Raw genomic sequence first — 25752 nt, forward strand, 5'->3', positions numbered from 1 at the left:
GAGCTCAGAGAAAACGAATTTATTCCTGTTTTAAAGCTTTTAAAAATAAATTATTACAGCGATATCACACTATCAACCAATTAGAACACATCAAGAGCTAAATTAAGATGTTTTTGAACTGTTTGTGTGAAAATGAAATATTTGCAGCTGCCTATCTGAAATCACCGCTCCGATCAGCGCTTACAGTGTCCAGCTCAAAACAAACGAATTTATTCTTGTTTAAGAGCTTTTTTAAATAAAATATTACCACAAATGCACACAATAAACCCACTGTAACACAACAAGAGGTAAATGCAGGTGTTTGTGACCTGTTTAAGTGTGCAAGACTATTTGAAAGCGCGACTGGCAGAATAACATATCTCTCCAGCAGCAGGATTCTGCCTTTCGACGTACGAACGAACACATCATGGACAAGATTATTTCAAAACACATAATAGCTTGGCGAATATAAACGAAAACAGCCACGTGAACATAAACTGGATCTACTGGATTTGAATATTAAAGTGACCACATTTACCACTTGCTTCTGTCTTCAATTTTAATCTATATAAAAAAGGAAACTCATTCGACTTGGCTGCTTTTTTAATGTGTGCGTATTTATTTATTTACCTTTTTATACATTTTGTATAATTTCATAGTTTGTGTATTACAATTATAAAAACAAAAATAAATTTAGCCACTCACATAGAAATAGCTTAGGCCTTAACCTTTTTCTGACAGTTTTAGGGATTTTTAAAAATCCTAAAAAAACCTTATTTGTGCTGCAAATAATAATTTCAAACTCATTTGATACTGACCTATGACATCCTGTGACATTATATTTATTTTAACTTACATAATCTCATGGATGTAACAGTAAATCTGTTCAGCTCACAGATCAATACTAAGCTGTAATGCAAGCAGAACTTTCACAAATGCTTATGAGTCATTTAAGGATTTGATAACACTGTAAAATAATGTCTAATTTGTTAACATTAGCAAATGCATTGATAACACTTTATAATAACTGCACTCATTAGTAAATAGTCAGTTCATGCTTTATAAAGCCTTGTCCCAATATCAATAGTCAGTAGTAAGCAGTTTATAAATACAGCTATAAATAGCTTGTCCTTGGTTTATAAGCACATTTATTAAAAAGGAGAGTAAGTTATCTTCCTATGAAAAATAAAAGATAAAAATAAACAAACAACAACACAGATTGATACAGAACTCAGAAATTTTATTGTGGATTTATGATAAAATCAGCCTGTAAATGAATTCATACTCCTCCTCATACTACTCCATACTCCTTTTTCAACATTATGCCAAAATACTGAGATGTTAAATTGTGAATGGGTTTAGGATAGCTTAAATGGTGTTGCCACAGAGATTTATTAAAGTAACATAAAAAAATACAATAGTTATTTTACTATATCTTTATAATTTTTCATTCTAACTCTTCATAATTTTTTATATAAGTAGAAGTCCTCATTTGAAGAAAGCACAGTAAGTTTCATAGCTTTATCATTTTCAAGAGCCAGCATAAAATTTAAACTATCATAACTTATAAATCAAGCTTGCAATTCGTAGTACCTATAATGGCCACCTGAGGGAGCTATAGGATTACTTTTAAATAATTATTGTAGAAACGAGTATGATTTAAATAATTTATAGAAATCTTTCAAATAAAATAATATGTATTTTATGTATTTTACTGATAAAATGACCCTCACTTAATTAGAATAACAAGCTGAAGTATTGTGAACTGTATATTAAGAATAATTCTTTATAGGCTTTATGGACAGATACGTTTTGAGTGACTCTTGAAGGTTCAGCCCCACATCCTCTTTTACCACTGTTTAAAGAATTAATCTTACAGAACAGGTGTGAATGAATTTTGGATAGCTTGAAGGGTTTTGTCGTGGTGATTTTTTTAAATAATAGTAAAAAAGGAACCAGTAAATGTATTTTTATTTTTTTAAAGTGCAGCTTCTAAACACTTAAAAAAAAATGTACACATAAAAGACAAGTCATTCTGAGGCATATTTCCTCAGAATGACTGGTCTCATGACAATAGTTTCATGACTATACAACACTATATGGATGATAGAAAATTAAAAAACTATCATACATCTGATGTCACTCAGTCCCACTGTCACTGTGGGTAATGTGTGTGTGTGTGTGTGTGTGTTAAGTGAATTAGGTGTGAAACTATCAGGGAGCATTTAGTCTCCAGCGCCAACATTTTACAGAACTGCCACTTTCCTGGAGTCTCCAGAATTACTCGGTGTCAGGTTCTGAGAGATCGAAGATTCCAAAAAATGATTTAATTAGAATACCATGAAGTATTGTGAAATACTATATATAAAGACTTTATATATAGGCTTTATGAACAGATAAGAGTGACTCGTGAAGGACCAGCACCACCTCCTCTTGTTCGATGGTTTGAGGAGTATATCTTCCAGAATCTGGGATTAAGATTTAGGAGCTCATTTTTATTCCACCTCCTTTCCTGAAAGTCTGTCTTGCAGAATTGACTAAAAATTAATCTTCACATTATTTCCTAATTATTTTGCAATTCTTTTTGTCAGTTCTTCTTGACCTGTTTTTCTCTTCCAGCTTTCCTGGACTATTGTATAGCACTCATAAATGATTAAATAAAAAAATAATGGTAGTTATTAAGATTGATATGGTTAGGAATTGGTAAAATGTGCTTGGAAAAAAATCACAATAAAACAATGTTTTAATGTTTAAGTTTGGAATATTAACTGACGTGAATGAATGCTATATAAATATTGTTCATGTTAACATAATGTTTATGAATGGAATCTTATTGTAAAGTGTTACTAAAGTTATACATATATATTGTTCTGTGAATGTGATTTTAAAGTCTAGATGATTCGGATTAACCCTTTAACTGCCATATCCTTTAAAACCTCACTGCCAGAGGGATATTGTGAATGCATGTGCCCGCTGGGCACAGTTTACCTGATGCCACCGGGGTGGCGATGGCATTGGTGGCTTGAGCCCGACATCGCTGCTTGCAGCTATATTTATTCTTCTTCTTCTTCTTCTCCCGAATGAATCGCATTTTTGAGGGCTTTAACATGCTCAAAAAGTCATGAAACTTTGCACACGCGTCAAACCTGGTGAAAATTTTCGTCTGATATAGGATTCAGAAGAGGGTGTGGCAAAATGGCTCGACAGCGCCACCTATACCAAGAAAATCAACAGCCTTCCAGCTATGTTTCACCTACATGCACGAAAATTGGCACACATATGTAACACACCAATACCTACAAAAAAGACTCTTGGAGCGAAATTCTAAACCCAACAGGAAGTCGGTTATTTTTAATATTATGAGCATATTTTGTGTAATTTTTGTCATTTCCATGTGTTGTATTTTAACGAACTCCTCCTAGAGAGTTCTTCAAATCAACACCAAATTTGGTATGCCTAATCTAAAGGCCTTTGCGATGTTAAATTGCGAAGATCTTGAGTTTTCGTTGAAGGGCGTGTCCGTGGCGGCCTGGCGAATTTCGATGATTCGCCATGAAAAATGAAGTTGCTATAACTCACACATACAATGTCCAATCTGCCCCAAACTTCACATGTTTGATGAGACTCCGAACCTGAACAGATTGACATGCCCATATTCAGTTATAGTCATAGCGCCACCTATTGGCAACAGGAAGTGACATATTTTACGCTGCGACGAACTACTCCTAGAAATTTTATGACATCAATGTCTTTTTTGTGGTCAGTCTAATCTAAAGGCCTGTGCGATGTTCAGTTGTGAAGATCTTGAGTTTTCGTTAAAAGGCTTGCTCATGGCGCTGCGACGAAGTTCGATGTCTCGCCATGGGAATAAAAGATGTTATAACTCAGGCATAAAATGTCCGATCTTCCCCAAACTTCACACGTGTGATAAGAGTCCTGGCCTGAACAGATCTGCCGGCCAATATCCCACCGGGTATGGCAGAATGGCTCGATAGCGCCACCTATACACTTTCAACGGAGTCTGCCTCAAGCTATGTCTCACGTACATGTACAAAAATTGGTACACACATGTAACACTCCAATACCTACAAAAAAGTCTCTTGGTACGAAATCCGGATCCCAACAGGAAGTCGGTTATTTTGAATTTTCCCTTCAAAATTGGTGTTGTTTTTGCCATTTTCAGGGGTTGTACTTTAAAGAACTCCTCCTAGAGATTTATTCAGATCAACACCAAACTTGGTCAGTGTAATCTAAAGCCCTTTGCGATAATAAATTGCGAAGGACTTGAGGTTTCGTTAAAGGGCGGGTCCATGGCGGCCTGACAAATTTCGATGTTTCGCCATGAAAAAGGAAGTTGCTGTAACTCAGACATACAATGTCCAATCTGCCCCAAACTTCACATGTTGGATAAGACTCTTGTCCTGAACAGATCTACATGCCAATATTCAGTTATAGTCATAGCGCCACCTATTGGCAACAGGAAGTTACATATTTTACACTGCGACAAACTACTCCTAGAAATTTTATGACATCAATGTCTTTTTTGTGGTCAGTCTAATCTAAAGACCTGTGTGATGTTTAGTTGTGAAGATCTTGAGTTTTTGTTAAAAGGTGTGTCCATGGCGCCGTGATGAAGTTCGATGTCTCGCAATGGGAATAAAACATGTTATAACTCAGGCATAAAATGTCCGATCTTGCCCAAACTTCACTTGTGTGATAAGGGTCCTGGCCTAAACAGATCTGAAGGCCAATATTCCATCGAGTGTGGCAAAATGGCTCGATAGCGCCACCTATACACTTTCAACGGAGTGCGTATTCACTTTAAACGTAGTGCGCCTCGAGCTATGTTTCACGTACATGTACAAAAATCGGTACACACATGTAACACACCAATATCTATAAAAAAGTATCTTGGTACGAAATCCGAATCCCAACAGGAAGTCAGTTATTTAGAATTTTCTCTGCAAAATTTGTGTTGTTTTGGCCATTTTCAGGGGTTGTACTTTAACAAACTCCTCCTAGAGATTTATTCAGATCAACACCCAACTTGGTCAGTGTAATCTAAAGCCTTTTGCGATCTTAAATTGCGAAGATCTTGAGGTTTCGTTAAAGGGCGTGTCCATGGCGGACTGACAAATTTCGATGTTTCGCCATGAAATAGGATGTTTTTATAACTCAGGCATAAAATGTCCGATCTTGCCCAAACTTCACTTGTGTGATAAGGGTCCTGCCCTGAACACATCTGAAGGCCAATATTCCATTATAATGATAGCGCCACCTGCTGGCAACAGGAAGATTGGCACATATATGGAATAAACATTGATATATTCTACTTATATTTATGAGTTTAAACGCATATTTCTCACAGTTCACCTATTAACTAAAGCCACTCACTGCCGGTGAGCCCGGGTGCGAGGGCCCGTTCATCGCTGCTTGCAGCTTTAATTGAACATGCATTTGAAAGCTGAGGAAAATGGGTCGTTCAAGACATTGTTCAGAAGAACAGCGTACTTTGATTAAAAAGTTGATTAGAGAGGGGAAAACCTATAAAGAGGTGCAAAAAATGATAGGCTGTTCAGCTAAAATGATCTCCAATGACTTAAAATGGAGAGCAAAACCAGAGAGACGTGGAAGAAAACGGAAGACAACCATCAAAATGGATAGAAGAATAACCAGAATGGCAAAGGCTCAGCCAATGATCACCTCCAGGATGATCAAAGACAGTCTGGAGTTACCTGTAAGTACTGTGACAGTTAGAAGACGTCTGTGTGAAGCTAATCTATTTTCAAGAATCCCCCGCAAAGTCCCTCTGTTAAAAAAAAGGCATGTGCAGAAGAGGTTACAATTTGCCAAAGAACACATCAACTGGCCTAAAGAGAAATGGAGGAACATTTTGTGGACTGATGAGAGTAAAATTGTTCTTTTTGGGTCCAAGGGCCAAAGGCAGTTTGTGAGACGACCCCCAAACTCTGAATTCAAGCCACAGTACACAGTGAAGACAGTGAAGCATGGAGGTGCAAGCATCATGATATGGGCATGTTTCTCCTACTATGGTGTTGGGCCTATTTATCGCATACCAGGGATCATGGATCAGTTTGCATATGTTAAAATACTTGAAGAGGTCATGTTGCCCTATGCTGAAGAGGACATGCCCTTGAAATGGTTGTTTCAACAAGACAATGACCCAAAACACACTAGTAAACGGGCAAAGTCTTGGTTCCAAACCAACAAAATTAATGTTATGGAGTGGCCAGCCCAATCTCCAGACCTTAATCCAATTGAGAACTTGTGGGGTGATATCAAAAATGCTGTTTCTGAAGCAAAACCAAGAAATGTGAATGAATTGTGGAATGTTGTTAAAGAATCATGGAGTGGAATAACAGCTGAGAGGTGCCACAAGTTGGTTGACTCCATGCCACACAGATGTCAAGCAGTTTTAAAAAACTGTGGTCGTACAACTAAATATTAGTTTAGTGATTCACAGGATTGCTAAATCCCAGAAAAAAAAATGTTTGTACAAAATAGTTTTGAGTTTGTACAGTCAAAGGTAGACACTGCTATTTTTTTGAACACACCCCTTTCAACTAATTTCCCAATTGCACAGCCTTAAGAGCGTGCATATCATGAATGCTGGGTCTTGTTTGTTTTCTGACAATCTACTGAACCTACTGGTAACTTGTTTGCCACGTAGCAATAAAAAATATACTAAAAACCTTGATTATTCTGGTTAGTCACATTGTACTGCTATTATTTTGAACAAAACTGTATCAATCCCTCTTTCAGAAGCAATCTTTGCACAACTCCAGCGCTGAACTGACCCTCGTTTGTGAGGTAGTCCGGTGTAAAATGCTACTACAACCTGGAACTGCTCGTGTGGAGAGACTGTTTATGAATTATTGGGATTATAAAACAAAGAATGGGTGGATTTTTTACCATTATAGGCTGGTGGTTTTCACACACTGCAGCCAAACAACTGTGTTCAAACACCTTATAAAAGTGATTTTTGCATTCTATGTCACCAAAATTGACATCATGAATATGATATTTAGCTAACAGGAAAATAAGGTTTATGAAATAAATATCACTTTTCTTTTCATAATCATGAAAACCAAAAAATTACATTTCTATTCATAAATTTGATATTAGGATTCATATAATATTTGATAAAATCAAGAATATCATCAAAATGTAATTGTGTGAGCAATTCCCAAATAAATGTAAAGAGGTTTCAGGGTTCTCTAAACAGAAAGAACAGTTGTAATATCATTCTCAAAGCTTATCCAACTTTTTCTTGTTGTAAAAATGGGCACAGCCATTCGTACATTCATGAGTCTGGTTTCCAGTCTCATCTGTGTCCACTCCGTCCAGCTATTTTTAGCTGAACAAAACTGTTTTGCTGCTTGATATTGAAAGTTGGTGTGTCTTATCATATTATGTATTATCTTAATTGTGAGCACATTTGTTTGTAGTGTAAACAGTTTTACCATTTACTCCTCCCCGTTATTTACCTATGAATCAAAGTCTCACCCATAGGCTTACTTTCGCATTGAAGAAAAAGGTGGATAGGAGAGCTCTTATCTGCATAAAATCTTAAAATCAACTTAACCCTTTCATGCATTAATTATTAAATCACAAAGTAATATTTTTTTATATATGTTTATTTTTTACTTGTAAACAAGAAAAAATTCATGCCAAAAACTTTTTTGTCAGTATATTTTATTTTGAGGGAGTTACAAATCTGTTCCCTGTAGTGGACAACATGCATCAAAGGTATAAAAAGTGAATCAATAGAATTTAATGTGTTATCTTTAAAAAGCATCCCCCCCCCCCTTTTTTTTTTTACATTTACTACAAGCAAAAAATGTATGAATACTCATAAGAACATTTAAATAACAACAAGCAATGCCATGACAGCACAGAAAAGTGAAGTGTAACAAACAAAAGGTAAGAGTGTGTGTGTATGGGGCAGGGGTGTATGTCTGTCTTTTTGAGAATAAAAAGATTTAACACTTATTACTGATGTTCTTGGCATATCTCCTCTTCCCTCTGCCTGTTTAAACAAATTATGCTATATCTCAAAACAAAAAAACAAATAAACAAAGGATACAACGACAATAATTAAATCCAATTGTAGACAACACTTTAGGGGTTCGCAGTTGGTGGTTGGGAAATGGTGCTTAAATGGTTCAAAATGGCTTCAAATATCTGTCCACTGTAGTGGACACCATGCATGAAAGGGTTAAATGTAACATTTTGTTATCAGGTATTTGCAAGGTAATGACTTACTTCCCAGGGAATATCACTTACAAAACCATTCCAGTTGGAGATAACAAAAGTCACAAGAATAGACTACTTTAATTTTCTTATTGTTTTTATGATTTAGATGATGAGAATCAGTGTTTACTTATATACAAATATTTACAAATATTTTGCATAGATCCACTGAGTGAAAACCATGAGATCTCCATGTGGCACTGCATCAGCAGCAGTTGCAAACTCTTTTAGACTAACATGAATTTCATGCTTATCTAAGAACACAGAACAATTACAGATTGAACCATTTTGATTTGATTAGGGATCAGAGACCATATATATTACAACTTAATGATACAAGTCTTTATAGAATTTATTTGAAAGGTATGATTTGTATTAGGATTGTGTGAAGATATTACAACTGGTGTGACATCTGTGGGTCACATGGAAGTTATATAGATTTTAATAATTGAAAGATTCACCAATAATATACAAAATCATATTTTCAAGTGTTACTGAATATATTACAGATGCCATATCAGCTCCTGTTTCTAAAAGTTAAAGTAAATGTTGTAATTCAATGTAATAATTCATAGTAAGAATCCGATTGACATTTTAAAATCATGTATTAATGTTTTTCCACTTAATTCTTTACATTTTATTTGCATGATGCTTTGCATCTGCTTTGCATCTTTTTTTTATTATTTTCATGCAATTTTGAGACAGTCCCTTAATTTGCTCAGCGAATGTCTAACAAATGTCCAATATAAAACCAACTTTACTGCAACCAGATTGCAAGTGTAATAGTGTGGTTGTGGAGGACGGCGTCTGAAAACAGCACGTAGAATTAGTGCACATGATGACATTTGCACTAATTAGGGTGCAGCATGTTTTTTAAATACCCTAACCAATTCTCCCTTTAAATCTTGTAGGCCAAAAAGACAAGCCAAGCCCTCTGCAGACAACGGATTTTGGGACTGTAGCGTCTGCACCTTCAAAAACAGTGCAGAGGCATTCAAATGCAGTATATGTGATGTGCGGAAAGGTACATCTACAAGGTAAAGTGACACTGCAGCTTATAAGAGAGAGCTGTGCATTCATAACCATCATAAACACAATGCACATGCATGCAGTGAAGATGTCAACATTGATATTTTGTCTTGTTGCTGTGGATTGTGTCTTTGTCCACACTGACATCATATGAATCCTGTAGAATTTCAGTGACACTCTTGGACAGGCGGCAGGATCCGGCTGGTTCCCCATTATGTGAGCCTATAGGAAATGGGAAACTGCAAGATGTAGGCTTTAACTATCTCAGATTTGCTAATGCAGCATTGTTGTTTTCTTACACACACTGTGCTGTTTGTTGAATAATGTGCAAAATATGAAACACATGGCTTGATTTATTGCTGTGTTGTCACTAATGCACTGATGTTATCTTATTGATGATGTTATATGCTAGAATTTAGGCTATTATTGGTGCCCATGGCATGCAGCCATAGTCTCTAAAATGATAAGTGGATTAGATAAGGGTTCTGTCCGTGAAAAATTTAAGATATATAAGCCAATGGTGAAAAATAATGAATTTTTTTGTAGTAGATATTCAGTATGTTCATAGCTGTTTTGCAAAAGCACAGCACAGATGGTAGTGTATAATTATTTTAGCCGTTTAAGATTTCCCAAAAGTGGATTATGGGATACAGCAGGGATATTTCTGACACAATTCTAGGTCACTAATCATATAAGCACATTTGTGTCATTGAACTCTGTACAAAATATCAGATGTTTCCACCAAACATCAGATGCTTCTTTAAGGAATTTTAAAATGGCTATTTTCTTTTTTCATTATAAAACTTCACATTTTTATACTTGATATATTTATGTTAAATTGTGAAAATGAAAAATTTATAAAAATGATTCACCGGTGGTCTCAGACGTTTGGAGTACAATGTCTATGCAAAGTGTTTCATCTTTCTTTTCTTTTTTTTCAAACGGTTTGCTCTTGAAATTGACATATCATGAAAGAGACAAAATATCCTTTTATATTTTGCTCCTTTACCTGTTTTCAGCCAGATATTCTATTGGGATGAATGTGGCGAGTCGAGTGCTCACTGGCTTTATCGCAGGTGTTCATATCTCTTTTTATGTATTCTGTACAGCGTGAAGTACACAGGCATCTCTCTCGGCGTAAATTGCAGGCTTGAATGTTGATTTTCTTGCTTTGTTAAAGCAACAGGATCAGTCCCTGCTCTCTCATAGAGCGGTTGTTTGATGAGGCCAGGTTTATTACGTCGTTCTGAGGTGTGCTTCTGCTGACTTGAGTGAGTGTCGTCTGTGTCTGGCTACTCTTGCACACCAGAGTAGCAACAGCTGAGGGAATCAGCAGGGCACCACACAGACAAACCAGAAACCCTTTCTCTGTCTCGCTTTTAAGCCATTCTCATTCCGTGAAGTGGCCCACCCACTTATAGTAATGCAAAAAAGTAGTTTTTCCACTTGTCAAAGAGGATTTGTGCATAACTCAAAACTGTGGTAATACTCCATAATCAGTTAAATGGTGCAAAACAATGTAATGGTTCCATTCTAGGTGTTGTAAGAAATGAATTGTGCTTGTTTATGATCATTTGTATTTATTTAGCACAACTGTGTTCTTTTAATAAGATTAGGGGATGGTGATTATGTGCTGTCAGTATGAAGTTAAATCTGGAAAAGATCATGTAAATAGAACATCATAGAGAGCCGCCAATCAAAGACCTGAACTGTCAGTAGGGTGTTGTTAACTCGGATCTACATTAATTTACTGTGATTCTCCAACTCAAATTGACTCCGAGAGGTAATGTTTTAAACCCAGAATACTCCCTTCGCTCATAACTTGAAAGCATCTCTCAGTGCTTTCGGCTGTGCCAGTATGAAAATAGTATTGAGGACATTGAGACATGAACTTCATGTGTTTGAATTATTGATAGACCAAATGTATCATCCGAGTTAAAGCCATTTTGGTCATTTAGAACACCGTTTTTCCAAACCTCCAGAAGAAGTTGTTCCCCCTCACATTAGTTCATATGTAATGACAGTCTTTAAAAAGGGTCAGTACACATTTTAATACCCCAAATACCCCAATGTTTTTGAAAGTGGTCTTTTGTGCCGACCAAATTTGTTTATGTGATCGTTTGCATTTATTTGAATGCGTTTCATGTTTTGAAATACTATTACAATTGAAAATAGCTGTTTTCTATGGTATTCTCTTTTCTTGCCTTGCCTTGATGCAAAGCATCAGTATATTTTTAGCATCATTACTCCAGTCTTCAGTGTCACATGGTTTTTCAGAAATCATTCTATAATTCCAATACATTTATTTGTTTAATTTCATAGTTTTGATAATATGTAATATAAACTTTACTATCAATATTAAAGGAACACTCCAATCTGTTTGAAAATAGGCTAATTTTTCAACTCCCCTAGAGTTAAGTTTTACTGTTTTTGAATCCATTCAGCCAATCTCGGGGTCTGGCGGTAGCACTTTAATCTTAGCTTAGCATAGATCATTGAATCTGATTAGACCGTTAGCATCTCGCTCAAAAATGACCAAAGAGTTTCAATATTTTTCCTATTTAAAACTTGACTCTTCTGCTAAGCTAAAAGTGCTAACGCCAGACCCGAAGATCGGATGAATGGATTCAAAAACGGTAAAACTCAACTGTTTAACTCTAGGAGAGTTGTTTTCAAAAAAAAGTAGAGTGTTCCTTTACACATTTTGTCATCCTAACAGCAAACAGAGCACTTCATATCGAAATTAGAATTTCATCATTTTTTTCTATGGTGGTTAAGGCTATATGAACTGACATCAGTACTGACAAAGCACTTGATTTCTGGTAACATTTTCTTTTCTAGAAAACCTAGGATAAACTCTCAACTCGTGGCACAGCAGGTCGCTCAACAGTACGCCGGCCCACCTCCAGCCAAGAAAGACAGAAGGGAAAGGACAGACAGAGACCTGCCTGACGACGACCACTTCGACATGGACAACTCCGACTCGGATAGACTCAGCAGTCTCCACCCTGACTCCGACCATCCCGAGAGATTAAGTCTGGATGGAGGTCAGTCTCACAAGGATCAGAGACAGGAGCGTGGTCTAGACAAACCACAGCCGCTCCACACAGACAGGAGGCCTGAGAGAGCAGGACTGACCCCAGACCTGCAGCAGCAGCAGCACAACAGAACAGACAGAGAGCAGACAGACAGAGCAGTGCTGGACAAACTTCACATGGATAAAGATCATCCGCTCACAGCAGACTCTGGGATGCAGCCGGCAGAGAGGATGGGTGCAGAGAGAGAGGAACTCAAAAAAGGAAAAATAGAGAGAGCCATGATGGAGAAACACAAAGAGAGACCTAAAAGCCTCACGCCCAGTAAAAAACCCACTGCTAAGAAGATGAAGTGAGTGTTTTTATGCAGCCATGCTCTGCAAGTGGTCTTCTTTCTTTTAGATTTATTTAATCAGATATTGTTATTAGGGCTGTCAAAGATAACAAGCATATGCAATTAATTAATTATGCCAAATGATTTTTATTCTGGTAATGCATGTATTTTTAGTTTACTTTATAACAGTGGGGTTCTGGAATTAAAAATCCCATCAATTTTCTCCACAGGGGAACTGAGTTTTTACAATAATTTATAAACCCATAAAGACAGTCCAGCTGTGAGCTGCGAGTTTGTTAATAGATGCTATCACGTAATAGTTGGTATGCCCACTTTGCTCTCTAACTACTTAAATATTTTCTATAAGCGACATCTTAAAGTTAAATAGTTTCTCCGTTTTAATTAGTTTTTTATTTGCAATGCTTCATGGGATTGTAGTTCTTTCCCTCATTAAAGCCATTAAGTCTTGTACCTTTGTCTTTTTGTAAGATTTTTTTATACTTATACTTTTTTATAGTTGTTAATGTTTTGACTCCTTTGGCAGCTGGTTGGTTTGGTTCATAGCTTAGAATTCTTAAATGATTTTTTTTTTAATATCCCTATGAGAAAATGAATGGTAAAAAATAGTTCTGGAGCCTTTGCCACTGAGAAGTAGATGACCGCTGTTGCACTCTGTTAAAGATTTTATTTCGGTTATTTCTGTTCTATGTATTTTTTTTTTATTGGATAATTAATTAAAGTAATAACTCAACTGGTTATATTTTATTTGCTAATCTGCAATGAGAAATGCGTGTTTGTCATTTCTAAATCACTTTGGATAAAAGCTTCTGCTAAATGAATAAATGTAAATGTTAAGTAAAACACCAGTGGAGAATTGCTATAAAAATACATTTACATATGAATGATTAAGTCCATAGAGTGTGGGGAAAGTTGTATGATAATAGTTATTAATGGCATATTGAATTTTATTTACAGGCCCAAACTCATTCAGAAAAGTCCAGCTGGGGAAAGTAATGGCATGAAGGTTGGCAAGTCTGTCACGAAGAATAACAAATCTAAAATTTCCCGGTAAGTTCAGAACTGATCTGCATAGTCCATGGGCTCTGTAACTTGCTGAAAAGATAACAGCTAGAACTGGATGATCATATTCAGACCTTTGGGCTGAATTAAGCATTTAAAGATAAACTCAGTAGTTTATTCCTAATGAAGTGAAAAATACTTCTGACAAAAGCGTTATGAAAGTATGCACTTACATAAGGTAAAGACTCATATAGTCATATTAGAGGCCTAGAAAAAGCTGTTGCATTGTACACAAGAGAGCCCACTACTTATAATGGATTTCAACACATGAAGCTGAATACTCTCTTCATCCTGTTAATAAAAGACACGTTTGTTTGCAGAGTAAATTAATGATTGGCTACAAAAACGTCTGCTTTTGCTTGATGCTGCATCACATCTTGAAATGGCTGCCAGTGCTTTTGGAAAGATAATTTGGCTGTCTTTATGTAGTTACAGCATATACTACATCTGCAGCCTAAGATTACTTGGCGCACCTTTTAACGTTGCTAACTTGCTTTATATTTAAAAAGTCAGTTCACCCAAAAATGACTATTTTATTATGAGTTACTTCTCAAACCCACAAGACTTTTGTTCATCTTTAAAACACAAATGAGGATAATTTTGATGAATTCGGAGATTTTCTGTTCTTCCATTGAATGTTGATTCAAATGTGATGGTCCAAAAGCATTCACAATGTCACATCAAGCATTTACAGAAACTCAACTGTACATGCAAGAACATTTACATTACATTTTACATCAGAACAAACCTGATTGGTTCTCGTACATCAGTTGACCGTATTTGATGTGAAAGTTTTGGTTGAATGAACTTTCAGTGGAGGGACAGAAATCTATCAGGTTTCATTTTACAAATATCTTTATATGTGTATTGCAGATATGTTTTTTTTATATATATAGTTCTTCAATTGTAGTTATTTTAGTATGTTAAATTAAAAGATATAAGAAATGATTCCTTGGCAACCAGCTGAAATAATGTTTATTAATATATATATATATATATATACACACACACACACATATATTAACACTGTTTGAAATGACATGAGTGTGAGTAACTGATGACCGTTTTCATTTTAGGGTGAACTATCCATTTAATAGTTTATGCAATGAATGCTGCAGTAATAAAGTTGATGTGTAATTCTTTCTTTCTCAATTCCTCTGTTACTCTTCAGACCTAAACTGAAGAACGTGGACCGGAGCTCGGCTCAGCAGCTCGCTATAACCGTGGGCAATGTGACTGTCATCATCACAGACTTTAAGGAGAAGACCCGCTCCACCTCCATCTCCTCCTCCACTGTCACCTCCAGCGCTGGCTCTGAGCAGCAGCACCTGAGCTCCAGCTCAGAGAGCACGGACAAGGGGTCGTCCCGCGCCTCCACCCCCAGAAGAGACCATTCTACTGGGCACAATGAGACCATCTAAAGGGGAAGAGATTCAGACACCTCAATGCCACTTGGCGAGGCCAGGAGCTCCTATAGCCAAACGTGTAACTGTACATGGAAGAGGGAGGTTTTCAACCCATTCAGACAATTTCCATCTTGACACATCGGTGGAAGTGTACCTAACGAAAACCCTCGTGGAGCACCTTGTAGATTGATGTGTTGATGTTCACGTGAGTCACTGTCAGGCCGAGACCCACTGTATATTCTGTGCCCTACTTTTTTGTGCACCATGGAAATCAGCGCTCCCAAGTTTGCATTATTATAGTTCATTGTCATTAAATCGTGCAGACGGCTGTTTTGACTTTGTGTTTAGAGCGTAGACTCGTTTATGCTATATGTACAGTATCTGAGCTCATTCCTCAATCTCTCAGCCAGCTCTGAGTCGACGATCTGTTGCTTCGGCTGTTCGTAGAAAGCAAGTTCTCAATGATAAGGTCACGCTTGACCACTGTGTACAGGGAGATTTGTTCCCTTATTATCTCATATGACAAACTCTTATGTGTTTACATGGTGGAAACACAAACTGTGATGATGTGAGTTTACAGTATTATAACTACAAGGCCAACTTTGAAATCCATACGGTGTACCATGTAGACATGTTTTGTGGTTCACAAGATGATAAGAGAGTATTTAGAATATTGTTCTTTATATTGCTCTGTTTTTAGTCTTTAAACCTTTGCATATTTCTTGTAAAATTATAAAGAGATTCACAGTACTGTCTGTTATTCAACTTCATGGCAACGAAAGTGTGGAGAGAGAGAAACCGGCAGTTGTTGGAGTATGAAGCAAATTATCTATTTGTGAGAGTTCATACAGTATATTTATGGTTTACCAAGATCTCTACTATTAATTTTGAAAAAACTCCCAATATAGCATTGTGTTGAAAAAACTGTCTTCTTCTCGCCCATAAGGACGATTTGCACAGGTTTACACATTCATTCGGAACTTTGTTAAAAATCTAGAAGCTCATGAAGCTAATAAAATACTTCTGAAAGTCATTACAGTCTCAAAGCATCTCGGAAACTTTGATCCTCTGTTTTCTGAATGCATGCTGTTGTTATTACTGGGAACAAATCATCCATGCATATGTGTTTTTTTTTTTGTGTGTGTGTGTTTTTTTTGACCTCATGATGTTCACTCACAATGTCTTAACTGGACCTTCCTTCTCTCTGGTGATGTATGCAGGACCTCTTCATTTAGTCCCACTACTGCAAGCTCATGCTCAACTGCATCCACATCTCAACATCCCACCAGGCAATCACCCAATGCTAAGCCCCTCCCCCAAAAAATCCTCCCAATCCGCTAAACTCATATACGGACATTACAGTATAGAATGTTACTACTTCTGCTTCATCTTGACTTTAAAATGGGTGCATATATATAAACCCGATTCCAAATAAGTTGGGACACTGTACAAATTGTGAATAAAAACAGAATGCAATGATGTGGAATTTTAATATTTTCAATATTTTATTCGGAATACAACATAGATGACATATTAAATGTTTAAACTGATTTTAAATTTCATGGCATCAACACATCTCAAAGAACAAGGCCATGTTCACCACTGTGTGGCATCCCCTCTTCTTTTTATAACAGTCTGCAAACGTCTGGGGACTGAGGAGACAAGTTGCTCAAGTTTAGGAATAGGAATGTTGTCCCATTCTTGCCTAATACAGGCTTCTAGTTGCTCATCTGTCTTAGGTCTTCTTTGTCACATCTTCCTCTTTATGATGCTCCAAATGTTTTCTATGGGTGAAAGATCTGGACTGCAGGCTGGTCATTTCAGTATCTGGATTCTTCTTCTACACACCTATGATGTTGTAACTGATGCAGTATGTGGTCTGGCATTGTCATGTTGGAAAATGCAAGGTCTTCCCTGAAAGAGACGATGTCTGGATGGGAGGATATGTTGTTCTAGAACTTGGATATACCTTTCAGCATTGATGGTCCCTTTCCAGATGTGTAAGCTGCCCATGACACACACACTCATGCAACCCCATACCATCAGAGATGCAGACTTCTGAACTGAGCGCTGATAACAACTTGGGTTGTCCTTGTCCTCTTTAGTCCGGATGACATGGCGTCCCAGTTTTCCAAAAAAGAACTTCAAATTTTGATGAATCTGACCACAGAGCTTTGGCCCAGAGAAAACGCCTGCGCTTCTTTATCATGTTTAGATTTTTTTTTACCTATATTTTTTGACCTATAGAGATTTAGCTGGCAACGGCGAATGGCACGGTGGATTGTGTTCACCGACAATGTTTTCTGGAAGTATTCCTGAGTCCATGTTGTGATTTCCATTACAGTATCATTCCTGTATGTGATGCAGTGCCGTCTAAGGGCCCGAAGATCACGGGCATTCAGGATGGTTTTCTGGCCTTGACCCTTACGCAAAGAGATTTCAGATTATCTGAATCTTTTGCACTGTAGATGAGGATAACTTCAAACTCTTTGCAATTTTTCTCTGAGAAACTCCTTTCTGATATTGCTGCACTATTTTTCATTGCAGCATTGGGGGAATTGGTGATCCTCTGCCCATCTTGACTTCTGAGAGACACTGAGAGGCTCTTTTTATACCCTATCATGTTGCCAGTTGACCTAATAAGTTGCAAATTGGTCCTCCAGCTGTTCCTTACATGTACATTTAACTTTTTCGGCCACTTATTGCTACCTGTCCCAACTTTTTCGGAATGTGTAGCTCTCATGAAATCCAAACCAAAATGAGACAGTATTTGGCATGACATTTCAAAATGTCTCACTTTCAACATTTGATATGCTATCTATATTCTATTGTGAATAAAATATAAGTTTATGAGATTTGTAAATTATTCCATTCCTTTTTTACTCACAATTTGTACAGTGTCCCAACTTTTTTGGAATTGGTTTTGTAATCACAAGCTCTTTGACACATTCACTAATTGTTTATTAGATATCCACTGAATCTACTACAATTTTAGCAAACCTTCCTAGTGTGATTTAGATAAGACATATACTCTTCGATCAACATCTCTTGTTGTTGCATTAATTACTGGAACATCAATGGATTTTTGTATGTCTCAATCCCAACCCCTTAAATCAGACGGCAAACAAAGGATGTTGATACAGTAACATATCCTATCCACCCTCTGGTTTTAGTTGTGTTTAGGAACATAGCTGGTTTCTAGCTGGTCTGAACTGGTCATTGGTTTTTATCATACTCCAAATATCAACTTTACCTCCCTAATCATAATCTTATACTTCAATATATTAAAATTAAATAAATAATAATAAAAATTGAAAAGCAAATTCAAAATAACTTATAATAATCAAAATAGTTACTTATATTTAATAGTAGTAATTTATGCACTTTTACAATTTCTTACATATCTATTTGGCATTAATCTATTTTAATTTTATTTTAGTAATTTTGTGCACTTTTGACATTTTAAGGATTTTTAAGGACTGCATATTTCTATTTAATTTAACCTTTTTTTATTTCAGTTGAACTTATACTTCACTGCCAAGATATCATTCACTGATTTTAGTTAGTTAATTTCAATTGTCAATTAAAAAGTTTTTCATCTATTATTCAGATTTTATTTTATTTTGACTTATTTCAAGTTTTATTCAAAATATCAACACAGTTTGACGCCGATACGAAATGGCCTACAAGCAAACGCCATCAGATGAATCAGCTAGATAACAGATTGGTTTCTTACCAGTGGTTTGCCTGATTAAAATCTCAAACCTTTGAAATTGACACCACTTGTTTTAAGAGTGCGTCTGAATGCTTTTATATTGAAGTGCGGTGAGACGGGGCGCGCTGCGTCTGACGTCACCCTCTCCAGTCCGACTCTGTTGTTGTTGTTGTGCGGTGACGCGGCAAGTCCAGCCGGCCGATCGGCAAATGAGTCAGCATCAATAATCTGCCTATTTTTGGATGTGGAGATTATTATAGATCTCCCGGCAAAACGCTCAGACATCGATTAGCGGCAATAAAGCAAAAATGGCGGTTCCTGCAACCCCAAACCTGCAGCTGAACACGGCGAGACAAAGCAGCCCTGTGAACTCTACGGAAAACGACATCCACATCGACGAGAGAGAGCTGGAAAACATCACCAACCACATCGAGGACGGCACCTCGCTGCCGCTGCACTCCCCGTGGACCTTCTGGCTGGATCGGTAGGCTGATTTTGCTATATTACTGTTAATAAGGATTCCACTTTCTATATCCACGAGCCTGACAACAAAGGCCCAAGATTGGTATTTCTCTTTTTTTTTATATAGCTAACCAACCTTACTATTTTCAGTTTCTAAACGAGCACCGCTAACAATAGTAACTTAGATGGTTCAGGTTCTTCTATTAAGTGTTTGTAAGCTTTAAGAGTGTCATAACGCATAGCTGATATAATAACTTAGTAAAGTAGGTCGAGTCACCTGTAGGTCATGGTTGTTATTTAATATCAGATTGCATGTTGTTCTGGAGCTCTGTAACTCAGCAGAGTAATATGGCAAAGGTGTACATCAAGGCTTTGTCACTAGCCAATTTAAGTTTTTTCGGTGTTTTTAAAATGTAGGACACTGTTAGTGAAGAATAAGTGACCACTTTTAAGTTGCTTGTTCATTTGCATACGACTTTTCCTTAAGGTTCTCTTCCTTAAAATCTTCTCTGCAGTTTTTGGCAATGGTTCTCAAAGGGTTGAAGTCCTGTTTACAATCAAACTGACATTTGGTTGCCATAAGGATTGTGAAATGCTTGTGTTCTGTGTCCTATGGGACTATCACAAGCACTGAATAGCACTTGACATAAGACGGAGATAACACCCCTATGAATCTATGGTTTATGATACAGATATGGATGATGTGCCAAGTTTAGCATAGTGTAGAGATGTCTTGTTCAAAGGTATAGTTCAGCTAAAAATCTGTCTTTATTTACTCACCCTCATGTCATTACAAAAATTATGATATTCCTTTGCTCATGGAACACAAAAGGGGAATTTCTGAAGAATGTCTAGATTGTTTTTAATCACATAATATGAAGCTGTCAAGCTTCAAAATGACAAAAAAGACAGCACTTCAAGCAATCATTTGTAATTTTGAAGCTTTAAGCAACAGTTCACATTCACTTTCATTATCTTAGCCACTATTTTGATTTATATTACTAAGAAATTCACCTTTGTTCCTCGGAAGACAGAGAGCCATACAGGTTTGGAATGACACAAGGGTGTGTAAATGATGGCAGAATTTAAATTTTTAAGTGAATTATTCTTTTAAATCTATTTATTAGTGTGCATTTTGTAATTATTTTTAATTCTTTATATCTTTAAGGTCATTACCAGGGACAACGGCAGCAGAGTGTGAATCAAATCTCAAAAAGATATACACTGTCCACACTGTACAGGTAGGTGTTGCACTTTTATTAGAAGTCATTTTGTAATTAGAATTTTATGTTTTGCTTGATCAACCTGAAAAACTAGTCCTTTGATATATTAATCAAGATTTATTCATTTTAATTGAATTAAATGCATCTTTCCAATTCATTATAGCATACATTTAGATTTGTATATGACTTAAATGAAATTAGGCACCAAAATATTGTAATGGACAGTAATAGTGTTAAATAGTTTTGTAAGGCAGCAGAAAAAAAAGTTTACCATTGCAGTTGGGGAATATATTGTTGCTGATATATTATGGATCACCTGTTTTTCATAACATAAAGAGTTTCTGGAGTGTGTACAACAACATTCCTCCTGTGTCCTGCCTCCCTCTGAGGTGTAGCTACCACTTAATGCGAGGAGAAAGAAGACCACTGTGGTGAGTCTTCAGCCAATTCACGTTATTTGTTCTTTTTTCTTTTTTATTGTTAAAAGAAATTATAACTTGTTATCAACAGTGATGCATTGAATTGATCACAATTGTGTGTAAAGACATTTACAGGTGCTTCTCAATAAATTAGAATGTCGAGGAAAAGTTAATTTATTTCTGTAATTCAACTCAAATTGTGAAACTCGTGTATTAAATAAATTCAGTGCACACAGACTGAAGTAGTTTAAGTATTTGGTTCTTTTAATTGTGATAATTTTGGCTCACATTTAACAAAAACCCACCAATTCACTATCTGAACAAATTAGAATATGGTGACATGCCAATCAGCTTATCAACTCAAAACACCTGCAAAGGTTTCCTGGGCCTTCAAAATGGTCTCTGACAATCATTGACATCCTTCACAAGGAGCGTAAGTCACAAAAATTAACTGCCGATAAGCTGGCTGTTCACAGAGTGCTGTATCAAAGCATGTTAACAGAAAGTTGAGTGGAACAAAATGATGCACAACCAGCCGAGAGAACTGCAGCCTTCTGGGGATTGTCAGGCCAACTGGATTCAAGAATTTAAGTGAACTTCACAAGGAATGGACTGATGCTGGGGTCAAGGCTTACAGATGTGTTAAGGAATTTGGCTCCAGTTGTCGTATTCCTCTTGTTTAGCCGCTCCTGAACCACAGACAACATCAGAGGCATCTTACCTGGGCTAAGGAGAAGAAGAACTGGACTGTTGCCCAGTGGTTCAAATTCATTTCAGATGAGAGCAAGTTTTGTATTTAATTTGGAAACCAATTTCCTAGAGTCTGGAGGAAGGTGGAGAAGCTCATATCATCTGCAGTGTCATCTGCTGGTGTTGGTTTTCACACAATGGACCAAAGTCACTGCACCCATTTACCAAGAAATCTTGGAGCACTTCATGCTTCCTTCTGCTGACCAGTTTTTTGAAGATGCTGATTTCATTTTCCAGCAGGATTTGGCACCTGTCCACACTGCCAAAAGCACCAAAATTTGTTTAAATGACCATGGTGTTGGTGTGCTTGACTGGCCAACAAACTCACCAGACCTGAACCCCATGGAGAAACTATGAGGTATTATCAAGAGGTAAATGAGAAACAAGAGACCAAAAACTGCAAATGAGCTGAAGGCCACTGTCAAAGAAACCTGGGCTTCCAGACCACCTAAGCTGTGCCACAAACTGATCACCTCCATGCCACGCTGAACTGAGGCAGTAATTGAAGCTAAAGGAGCCCCTACCAAGTACTGAGTACATGTACAGTAAATGAAAATACTTTCCAGAAGGACAACAATTCTCTAAAAGTGTTTATATTTTTATTGGTCTTATGAAGTATTCTTATCTGTTGAGATAGTGAATTGGTGTGTTTTTGTTAAATGTGAGCCAAAATCATCAAAATTAAAAGAACCAACTACTTCAGTCTGTGTGCACTGAATTTATTTTATACACGAGTTTCACAATTTGAGTTGAATTACTGAAATGAACTTTTCCTCGACATTCTAATTTATTGAGAAGCACCTGTATAATGTTACAAAACTTCTATTTCAAATAAATGCTGCTCTTTCAGACTTTGTATTCATCAAAAAATCCTGAGCAACTCTGTTTCATTTAAACTGTTAATAAAAAATTTTCTTAAGCAGCAAAGATATCTGTCATCTATCATGAGACACTGAAGACTGGAGTAATGATGCTGAAAATTCAGCTTTGCATCACAGAAATACATTGCATTTGAAAATATATTCAAATAGAAAAGTTATTTTAAGTTAGTTATTTTACGGTGTTTCTGATCAAATAAATGCAGCCTTTCTGAGCATGAGACACTTCCTTTAAAAGCTAAATCTTATGTCCACAAACCTTTTAACTGGAATGTGGATCTGTCTTTAGCTTGGGAAATGCTTTGGTGCTATTAATATAAACCATTTTGTTTAAAAATATTTTGTATCTGTCTACACAGGGAAGAGGAAAGCAATGCCAAGGGAGGTGTTTGGAAAATGAAAGTGCCAAAGGAGAGCACAGTAAGTCTGCTACACTTTGACTTGTAGACTGACTGCATAATGTAAATATGTTAAATACATACACAAATTCAGCATTTCCCCATACATTCTGCTATGTGCTTTCACTGCCAAAATATAATTTGTCCATATCTGTCCATATTTTTTTTTTTTTCTACCAGTTAGCTGTGTGGAAGGAGCTGCTATTGGCTACAATTGGTGAACAGTTCACAGATTACTGTGCATCAGGTGAGCACAGAAACATGTTCTATGAAATTAAGTTTATTTTATTGATAACATTTAAATAAATAATTCAATCTCTGTTTGTCTTTTAGAGGATGAGGTGGTAGGAGTAAGTGTCAGTGTGCGAGAACGAGAAGATGTGGTTCAGGTCTGGAATGGAAACGCCTCTTTTGCCAACGAGGCCAACGTTTTAGGAAGAATCTACGAACTTCTTCCACAGATATCTTTTAAAGCAGTATTTTATAAACGTAAGTGTCAGCGGTTTACATTGTGCTCACTGCAAACCCTAATGGCTTGATACAGTGTCATACATTAAATTTAATCGTATTTATAGATTTGGTTTAGGTAATTTAATACGTTTTAAGTGCAAAAACATAGAATTGTTAATGACTGATTCCAATTTGTTTTTTTCAGCACACGAGGAGCACCATGCATTTGAAGGTGGTCGCTCAAGACATTAGCAGGCTTTGAACATTCACCGCAGTTTTCCCTGTTTTTGGACTGATCCTAGAAAATGGACTGAAAACGGAGAAAGAATCCCTCCTGGGCGAACAGAACACTTTGGTTTTGCGGTCGTTTCATATCACTTAGGGAACGATACAGCCCTGTTTTTAAGCTGTAAAGCATTGCAGATAATCCCTCCATGCTTTTCATAAGGAGTTTTCTCATAACAGATACTTAGGCAATATCAATAAAGCTCACATAGCCAGTAGCATATGTAATATAAAGCACGATTGAGCAATGCCCCCACATTTCTAGGTTTATTGATCAAATGTGCAGTCCAATGACAGTTGCTGCTTGTCAAGGTATATACTCATTGCGTTAGAAATCCATTAGGATCAAACTTTTTAGGGCTGTTTTTCCTTAAATGGTCAAAAAAAAAGGTCTAAGGCTAAGCTTAATCTGCTTCTGGGAACTCTTTTATGCAAAAGTATTGCACATTTCTCTTTGGAAAAAAACTCTTTGGCTTGGAGGTTATTAATGATTTTCAGAGCAAATGTAAGTGGGTGTAACAGCCTTGGTTATAACCTTAAGTATACAGCAAAATGCATATGCAATTTCACGTTTTCACCCTAAATTTGATATTTACGTAAATTAAAATAAATAATCCTGTATTAATCACATGAGGGTAAATCCTTGCATCTTGCAAACGGCTTTGCTTTTATGATTTAGAAAACTGTATCCAGACCTCCTCTTGTAGTATTTTATGTAAGTCAAAGCTGTTTTAGAATGGCGCCAAAGCACTGGTGAACTTTCTTTTTCGGGTATTGCCTCGTGGTCGATATCCTTCGTTTTGTTCTCTGTGTTGCTGTAGGCGCTTAGTGTCTTGTCTTTGTCAGAATAGTCCAAATGCTTCGTATTTTCATTGTCTGAAATCATTAAGTCTATTTTTCTTAACTTATGCCTTTGCTTCTTACTGCCTTTTTATTCACTGTAATCACACTGTGTCTTGTTATTGTTGTAGTTTGTTTTGTGTTTGGATGGATGCTTATGTTGGAAAACTTCTGAGTGGAGGTGAGCTAGTGTAGATATTGTCAAATTATGAAACTGAAAATGACCTGTGTAATCATCAGAGCATATATTTTTTAGTTTTTCAGTACCAAAGAGATTTCCTTTCTGTTTCCCGGTGTTATAATTCCTCATCGTCTGAGATCTGCACCTGTCTGTGTCTTTCTGGACTTGCATAGAGAGAGTTAAAATCATGTTTCTCGTGTTCGTCTTTACTGATGTGTTTTTTGCATTAGCTCACTTACTGCTGTGATTTTATTTAGGTTCGTCAAGACTGAAACTTCAAGCCCAAAATGAACTGAATCAGGAATCAGGCCCTTTAATGCACTAAAAAGCACAATTATGATTTTGTCCTTCATGTGGGCAGGGATGTGCAAAACATCCTGTACATGCAGCTGACCTTATTTCAGCCTTTTCCTACCTATCACTGATCTCTCGATGAGATGCAAGTACTGACGTGGATTATTGAGTGTATTTTTAGGAGCATTTGTGTCGGTTTTCCAAACTCCCAATCAGGATCTGAAACCTCAAACTGATTGTCAATCTTCTGGAATGGTGCCTTGAGTTCTACCGGGGCTTCACTCACAGGATGTTTTGTTTATCTCTATGTATTTAATCGGTTACATTATTATTATTTTTTCTTTTCTTTTGCTTATAGGTTTTGAAATATTGAATAAATACAAAGCAGAATTCGAAATTCGACTACTGCAGTTATTTAAAAAAAAAAAAAAATGTCTCATTTCAACTGCATGCATTTATGATATAACATACTAATGTAGTAACCACTAGGTGGCGCTGCACAACCTTTAAACGCAATCTTTAATGTCTTCACTTGTCTTCATCTCCAATACCTTTTATTTAATTCACATTTCACCAGATTAGCTCCACATATTTTTCCCGCTAGCTCGTTTTTAATATTATATTGATTAATCACTCATGGAATAAATCATATCAGGTCTAGTGCGCAACATAATTTTTTCTCGCGTCTTTAGCGACGACGCACTACAGTTCTCAGCAGGT

The 25752-nt window shown here is 36.6% G+C and overlaps 2 protein-coding genes across 2 annotated transcripts in view; both read left to right on the plus strand.

Moving 5' to 3' along the window:
* The window catches only part of LOC128011347 (RING1 and YY1-binding protein A-like), an 89846-nt gene extending 73676 nt beyond the window's left edge, over window positions 1-16170 (plus strand). The window contains exons 2-5 of the mRNA XM_052593646.1: window positions 9165-9290; window positions 12124-12669; window positions 13627-13719; window positions 14903-16170. Coding sequence (XP_052449606.1) covers window positions 9165-9290; window positions 12124-12669; window positions 13627-13719; window positions 14903-15152 — 1015 coding nt within the window. The 3' untranslated portion in view covers window positions 15153-16170. The remainder of the gene's footprint in view (window positions 1-9164; window positions 9291-12123; window positions 12670-13626; window positions 13720-14902) is intronic.
* A 2797-nt stretch (window positions 16171-18967) lies between these two features.
* Window positions 18968-25429, plus strand: eif4e3 (eukaryotic translation initiation factor 4E family member 3). Its single transcript, XM_052594915.1, has 7 exons — window positions 18968-19336; window positions 20483-20555; window positions 20874-20968; window positions 22944-23004; window positions 23163-23229; window positions 23316-23471; window positions 23638-25429. Exons 1-7 carry the CDS (start codon window positions 19161-19163, stop codon window positions 23682-23684), a joined length of 675 nt encoding a protein of 224 aa, XP_052450875.1. The 5' UTR covers window positions 18968-19160; the 3' UTR covers window positions 23685-25429.
* The last annotated feature ends 323 nt before the right edge of the window (window positions 25430-25752 follow it).

Source organism: Carassius gibelio, chromosome B23 (genome assembly GCF_023724105.1).
Source record: "Carassius gibelio isolate Cgi1373 ecotype wild population from Czech Republic chromosome B23, carGib1.2-hapl.c, whole genome shotgun sequence".
Taxonomy (NCBI): domain Eukaryota; kingdom Metazoa; phylum Chordata; class Actinopteri; order Cypriniformes; family Cyprinidae; genus Carassius; species Carassius gibelio.